The sequence below is a fragment of the Fukomys damarensis genome, unplaced genomic scaffold, assembly GCF_012274545.1.
Source record: "Fukomys damarensis isolate Sample0158 unplaced genomic scaffold, DMR_v1.0_HiC HiC_scaffold_23, whole genome shotgun sequence".
Lineage (NCBI taxonomy): Eukaryota > Metazoa > Chordata > Mammalia > Rodentia > Bathyergidae > Fukomys > Fukomys damarensis.
The window spans coordinates 47,083,874-47,091,421 of record NW_022900935.1 but is presented as its reverse complement, the minus strand read 5'-3'; the positions used below and the strand labels follow the sequence as shown (position 1 = coordinate 47,091,421).

General features: G+C 47.9%; 1 protein-coding gene across 4 annotated transcripts in view; it reads left to right on the top strand.

The window, feature by feature from the left end:
- Positions 1 to 5,327, top strand: part of Top3a (DNA topoisomerase III alpha) — a 29,723-nt gene extending 24,396 nt beyond the window's left edge. For 3 of the 4 annotated variants that reach the window (XM_010637440.3, XM_033767269.1, XM_019209481.1), the window contains 3 exons: positions 1,740 to 1,862; positions 2,935 to 3,614; positions 4,021 to 5,327. In XM_010637440.3, coding sequence (XP_010635742.1) covers positions 1,740 to 1,862; positions 2,935 to 3,614; positions 4,021 to 4,172 — 955 coding nt within the window. In that variant the 3' untranslated portion in view covers positions 4,173 to 5,327. Of the gene's footprint in view, positions 1 to 1,739; positions 1,863 to 1,920; positions 2,242 to 2,934; positions 3,615 to 4,020 lie in introns of those variants that run through there. The other variant, XM_010637441.2, reaches the window with a different exon arrangement.
- Positions 5,328 to 7,548: the final 2,221 nt, after the last annotated feature.

The following is a 7,548-nucleotide window of genomic DNA, read 5'->3' as shown; positions in this document are numbered from 1 at the left end:
GTTTTTTTTTTTTTTTTTTTTTTTTTTGGTACCAGGGATCGAACTCGTCTTTGCGCTTGCCAGGCAGGCACCAGAACCACTGAGCTAAATCCCCGGGCCATGGAAGGTATTTTAAAGAGTATAGCCAGGCACTCTGGGAGGCTGAGGCAGGAGTGTCACAAGTTCAAGCCCAACTTGGGCAATTTACTGACTTAGCCAGACCCTATTTTAAAATAAATAAAAAGGGCTGGGCCCAGGCATGGAGGTGCACGCCTGTAATCCCAGCACTCGGAAGACTGAGACAGAAGAATCACTGTGAGTTGAGACCAGCCTGGGCTACTTAGTGAGTTCCAGGTCAGTCTCGACTACATTGTGAGACCCTGTCTGTAAAAACAAAAAAATAGAAATAGAAAGGGCTGGGTATTGTGGCTCAGTGTGAAGACCTTAGGTTCAGCCCCCAGTACTTTCCCAAAAAAGTGAAAATGGAGCTCAGCTGGGGGATTGGTTCTGAGTCAGCATCTGTGGCAAACAGTTAAGGCAGAATTTGAACCCAGGTCTCTGCTGCTTTTCTCCACTCCATACTGCCCACCGTGGGCTGTAGCACTGGGCTCCTTTCTTGCTATTAAATGAGAAAGATGGCTCCCCCAGCTCCTCCCTACCCAGTACACAGTGGCTTGGGTGACCCCGAGGAAGGGGGTCCTCCCTGGCTCTCAGACACTAGAGGTCTGTGGGATCAGAGCCGGGAACAGGTAGAAGCAGATGCCGCTCAAGTCTTAGCTTGTCCTGGGCAGGTAATTTGGTGCTTAATGTTTCTGATTTTTTTTCTTTGCCCAGTAGGTAATCTTTTCCTAGTTAGTAATCATTGGACTATAAATATAAGGGCAAAAAATGCCTTTTTTAATCTCAGAATTCTTGATAGAATGCTTCTTGGAGGCATGCAGGGAAATCTAGACATTTTCTCAGAGTTTACTGTTCCAGAATTTACCTAATAATTCCCATTTCTGAGTTGGTGAATTTTCACTTTATATAATTGGAGTTCAGGGTTGCTGTCTGCTTGACTGTACCGAGGCAGACTCAAGCTGTCCAGTTTCCTGGCTAGAAGGTGTCAAGAGAGGATGTCCACAGAAGATGAGCGGTGTGGGTGTGGGGATAAGTTTGTCTCCTCTGGCCAGGTGGCTTTCCAGACCTGGCTCCCATTCGCTGTCTGTGTCCCTGGGTAGATTTCCAAGCTTTCGTTCCAAGCTTCAGTTTACTCATACACAAACTGAGGTCCTCACATCACAGCCCTGGATTGTAATCAACAAGAAGTGAGACTGTGAGCGCACTCATTACACAGGACGTGACTTGGCCATGGGTGGTGGAGGTGGCTTTTTAAGTAGAAAGCAGGGTCAATCAAAAGCTTCCTCAAGTTTCAAGGATGTGAGAATTAAATGCAGGCTACTTTTTCTAAGTCATTCAACATTAGTGACTTTGTACTCATTAAATGACCTCGAAAAAAATAAAGGTCTTCAGCTGGTCGTGGTGGCACGTGCCTGTTATCCCAGCACTTGGGAGGCTGAGGCAGGAGGATCACTGTGAGTTCCAGACCAGCCTGGGTTGCATAGTGAGTTCCAGTTCAGTCTCAACTACACAGGGAGACCCTGTCTCAAAAAAAAAAAAAGTCTTCAGTCAGCTAAAAAAATTTCTTTGGCAGGTGGGTGACGGGCCACACATGTCTCCTGTATTCCTGTGGTCTGACCCAGCCTCCCCTTGCTTTCCAGGTTCTACCTTGGCTGCACGGGTTTCCCAGAATGCCGGCTGGCCATGTGGTTTCCCGACTCAGTGCTGGAGGTCAGCAGGGATGGGAGCGTATGTCCAGTTTGTCAACCGGCCCCTGTGTACAGGTGAGCTGAGCACCTCTTAAGGGTTGTACCTCAAACCATCTTTCCCTTCCTCCCGCAGAAATCTGCGTCGGGCATCCTGGGATTGCCGTCCTCGGGCCCTGCATTGTTTCAGCGGCTTCCTAGGCAGCCAGCCCAATCCTGCTCTGCTGTTTTCATTATAGCCCAGTCTGAGGGGAGCTTCCTGCATCCTTCCCCTCTCCAGGCAGATCGTTCAGCACTGGGCTCAGGAAATTCTTCACGTATTAAATATGGTGTCCAGACTCCTGCAAAAAGCCCAGAGGCCCAGTCTAGGACAGTGGTTCTCAAACCTCTTGCTCCCTGGAGCACTCACACACTAAGAAATCATTGAGAAGTCCAAAAAGCTTGTGTTTGTGGGTAATGTTTTTCAGTATGTGCTGTATATGAAGTTAAAGTGGAGACATCTTTTAAAATATTTATTTAGCTGGGAATTTAGCTCAGTGGTTCTACCGCCTGCTTTGCAAGCACAAGGTCCTAAGTTCAGTTCCCAGTACCAAAGTATTTTTTTAAATTTTTATTTATATATAGAAATTCATTGCTTACTAATATAAATGTTTTAAATGACTTAGGGCAAAATACCTAATTTCCAAAGCAAAATACTATATTACCAATGAAAAAAATGACATTGCTTTACACTGTTGCGAGACTAAATTCCTGTCCGTCCCTTCAGTCAGCACTGCATGTGTTGTCACCTCTGGAAAACTACTGTACATGAATAGAAGAATGTGAGTAAGCTAGACGTAGCTTTTTAGTATTCTTAGCTTCCATCTCACCTCGAAGGGCTCTAGAACCACACTTTGGAAACCACTGGTGTAGAGAAATGGACCTTTCAGCATATATATAAGGGTGATGAATCAGGTGACTTCATATACTCTGCTTCCCACTCTGCACTCCTGTGACATTGGTATAGACCTCATGGTTGGCTGGTCAGGGCCCTTCGCATGGGCTTCCTTAGGATGTGAAGGGATGGCTTGGGGCTGGAGCACCCTCTGTGGACCAAGGAGAAGACGCTCAGCAGGTGGTAATGTTTTGTCTCATCTTCTGGCCTCACTAGGTTGAAGTTCAAATTCAAGCGTGGGAGCCTTCCCCCAACCATGCCCCTGGAGTTTGTGGGCTGCATTGGTGGATGTGATGAGACCCTGAAGGAGATCCTTGGTCTGCGGTTTTCACGGGGCCCTCCCAGAAACAGCCAGCCCTCTGGCCACCTGCAGGCTAGCCAGTCAGTGAACAGGATGGACAGCAGCCACTCCCAGCCTCCAGGGAGTAGACAGATCAGACCCTCTCAGGCTCAGGCCCAGACCCTCCTGCCTGCTGCTGCCACTGGTGAGAGCAACTCTGTGACTTGCAACTGTGGCCAGGAAGCTGTGCTGCTCACCGTCCGCAAGGGGGGCCCTAACCAGGGTCGGCAGTTCTACAAGTGCAACACTGGTAGCTGCAACTTCTTCCTCTGGGCCGATGGCGGCCATCCTGGAACAGGAGGAGCCCCTGCCTCTACAACAAGACCCCCGGGCGGCTCACTTGGACGCCCACCAGGCTCAGGCCACCACTCTTATGGCTTCAGTGATGCTGGTGATGGCAGTGGTAGCAGCACATCCTGCCTGTGCAGTCACCCTGCTGTCACAAGAACAGTGCAGAAGGATGGTCCCAATAAAGGGCGCCAGTTCCACACGTGTGCCAAGCCACGGGAACAGCAGTGTGGCTTCTTTCAGTGGGCTGATGAGAACGTGGCCCCAGGTAAGGCGGCAGAGCACGTAGGACCTCTTAAGTTTCCACCTCACAGACCAGAGATGACGGAAAGAAGGCAGGACATTACAGTAGGGAGATTGCAAAGGGCTTCCATCTGTCTCGCTCCTCTATTTCCTCACTGGCCATTTTCAGCAAAGCAGTGAGCCACTGCCTTCATTCCAAATTAAAGAACACCTGCCATTAATTGGTGCTTTCTCTGTGGCCAACATAGAACCTACACAGTGACAATCCCAGAGAGCCGAGGGTAGCATAAAGTGGTAGGCATGTTGTATTTTGACATGGAGCTGTCCTTCTTAGAGAAGAGGAAATGTAACCTATATGCCCCCTGTATTTCTTGCCGCTTCCTTGTGGATGTCAGTTCTAAATTCAGCCTTCCTCTTAACTTTTCCCACAGGGACTTTCGCAGCCCAACCTTGGCCAGGAGACAAGAGCAAAAGACCCCGGACCAGTTCCTCAGATTCGGGGTCCACAGCAAAGAAAGTACGGAAATGCAGTCTTTGCCACCAGCCCGGACACACCCGGCCCTTCTGTCCTCAGAATAGATGAAGGCAGTATAGGGTAGAGGGCCACTTTCTCAGTCTGGAGATTGAGTTAACTAGGACTCGCTGGCTGTTCACTGAGTTCCTAGAAACTGAGGAGGATGTTGGGTTTTGGAGTTGGGCTTTTCTTTGTTAAGGAGAACAAGTTTTAGACCACCCTCAAGAAGATTGGCTCTGCCGGACAGTGTCGCTCTGCCCAGGGCTCAATGACCACAGCGACTGCTGAGAAGTCACACTGCTGCCCTGTGACACAACACACACACACACACCCCATAAAGATGGTTGCTGGTAACGTGGTGGTGAGGCTGCTAGCGGAAGACATAACCATTGGTGGCTGTGAACCACAGCTGTGCCCCGCTGCACTGCAAATCAAGAAGCACCCAGGGTTTTCTGAGTGAGGAGCAACACTTCTCTCAGGTTCTGAGCAGCCTGGATGGGGCTTCTGTCACAGCCGTACTGGGGAGTGGCTCTCCTAATATCAGATCTGCAGGAGAAGCTTCACTTCCGTTTCACCTAAAAGCCAAGGATCCCCTAAGTCATGTGCCTTAGCAAAGAATGTATATTACTCTGACAAGTGACAGTGCAGCATAGTGTCTGGTGACATTTGCAGGGGCGACAGCATCTCTGACAGCCTGTAGTGGAGGAGCACTCACCAGCACCTCCTGATGGCCCCTTCTGGTCCAGCCCTTCCTCCCTGCCATGTGGTGAGTGCCGAGCCCAATTTGTGGACTCCCTAGTTTGTCAGTTGGCACAGAATTGCCAGTGCAGTACTCAGAACACTGACCATCCATCTGCCCTTGCCCGAGATGCACTGACTGTTGCCCTGTGAATAATACATAGTTGACTGGCTCTGTTTTACAGTTCTGAAGAGAAGCAGGAATGGTCACAGTGGCAGTTAACAAAAAAATTGATCTCGGGACCCGGGACTGCAAGCCTCTGCCCTTCATTAGATCAGCGCTCGATTGTGCTGGCTGGGTGTCAGGCAGTAGAGCTCTCGGAGTATGGGTTTCTGGCCTTGTTTCTAGCGCAGCCTGGTCAGCAGGTATGGGTCCCAGCCTGTGATGCTGGGTTTTCTCAGATCCTGGCAACCACCTCCCTACTGTTTGTTTCTACAGGTTTACCTGTTCTGGACATTTTTTATCAATAGAATCATACAGTACATGACCTGTGTCTGGCTTTGTCGCTTAGCATGATGTTGATAAGGGTCATCCACCTTGGAGCATGGCTCAGCACTTTATTTTTATGGCTGAATAATTTTTACTGTGTGTATACGGCAGTCTCCCTTATTTGTGGGGAATACACTTGAGGACTCCCAGTAGATCCCTGAAACTTAGAGCGCACTGAAGCCCGTACACAGTATACGTTTTTTTCATTAACATACCTGTGATACAGTTTCATTTATAAGTTAGTCATGGTGCCACCCTGCTTTGGAGCTAGTTGATTGTGGACTAAACTAAAACTTCTACAAACTGAGTCAAATAAACCCTTTCCCCTTTAAAAAAAAAAAAATGAGGGCTGGGGATTTAGCTCAGTGGTTTCACCACCTGTCTCACAAGTGCAAGGTCCTGAGTTCAATCCCTGGTACCAAAAACAAAAATATGTGTGTGTTAGGCATAGTGAGAAATTAAAAACAGGCTGGGGGTGTTGGTTTGATCCCCAGCACCAAAAACTAAAAAAATTTGACATTGAAATAGAATAATTATAACAATACACTTAATAGGTTATGTGAATGCGGTCACTCTTGAGAGAATCAAGACAATGTTTTTGGGCCATGGTGGACCACACATAACTTAGGTCCTAAGTTAGGCTTGTCAGTTGGTCATTTGAGTTTCTACATTTCAGCAGTTGTGAATAGTGCTGCTATGAATATTTGACTGCTTGTTTTCAGTCATTTGGGGTATATGATGAGGACTGAAATGGCTGTATCATTTAGTAACCCTGTTTTAATTTTTGGGGAACCTCCAAACTTCCACAGTGGCTGCACCATTTTACAGTCTCAGCAGTGACATGCAAGGATAACTCATTTCTCCGTGTCCTCGTCTACACTTTATTTTCTCCTTGTCAGTGCTTGTTATTTTGCTTTTGTTCTAATTGGTTTGGTTTGGTTTGGTTTGGTTTTGTAGTACTGGAGGTTGAACCCAGGGCTTTGAACACAGACTAAAGCAAGCACTCCACCTCTGAGCCACACCCCCAACCCTTTTTATCTTACGTGCCCCCAGCCCTTTTTTTCCTCTCTTTTCTTTTTTCTTTTCCTTTTGTTTTTGTTTTTTGCTGTAGGCTCTTGCTAATTTGCCCAGGCTAGCCTGGAACTTGAAGTCCTGCCTCAGCCTCTCAACAAAAGTAGCAGGAATTACAGGCATGCCCCATTACAAGTGGCTTTCTTTTTAATACGCATGTTCCAGGGCGTGATGTCACATCTTTTTTTTTTTTTTCCAGTTTTTTGAGACAGGGTTTTGCTATGTAGTCCACACTGACCTCGAGCTCACTACTAGCCGAGGATAGCCTTAAACTTGCTGTCTCCCTGCCTCAGCTTCCCAGAGTACTGGGATTACAGTGTACACCATCATACTCACTGTGAAGGTGCAGCCTGATTGATTTGATTTTCATTTCCTCAATGGCACTGACCATCTTTGCATGTGCCTAGTGGCCATTTGTATACATTCTTTGGGAAAGTTCCGTTAAGTTTGTTTCAGGAAAACCCAGTGTACGAGAACCAGCCACCAAAGGTGGAAAGTGCTGAAAGACCAAAGAGCAAATCCAAAATTATGCAGGATTGTACAGGTTGGTTTTATTAGGGATAGAATCATAGGGTAGCAGCAAAACAGGTGGATCCTGGGCCGGGGATTTAGCTCAGTGGTTCTGTCCCCTGCCTTGCAAGCGCAAGGACCTGAGTTCGATCCCTAGTACCAAAAAACAAAATAGGTGGATCCCCTCACAAGGCAGGAGAAAGAGGTTTATATGTAAAGTAAGTAGACAAAGGTGGACTTCAACCACCACATATACCTGGGTTTTTCAGACTGTTACCAGTAGTAAGTCCAAGCTGGGAGTGCTGGCACATGCCTGTAATTGTACTACTCCAGGAAACTGAGGCGGAAGGATGGCAGGTTTAAGTCCTGCCTAGACTGCTTAAGTTAGAACGACCCTGTCTCAAAAATGAGCTCTTAGCAGGTGGCTGTGGCTGCAGTGTAGCCGTTGCTATGGTGGCTTCAGGGCTGCGTGGGTGACTGGTGGGTGAGGAAGGGACCCAGCACCCTGGCCACCTCCTCACAGCATTTCAAGAAGCTCCTTGAGATCTTCCACGGCCTCCATGAAGCCCACAGGGAGGGGGTGTGTCCGAGCAGTTACTGGAGAGCAGCAAGCAATTGTTTTTTTTTTTTTTTTTT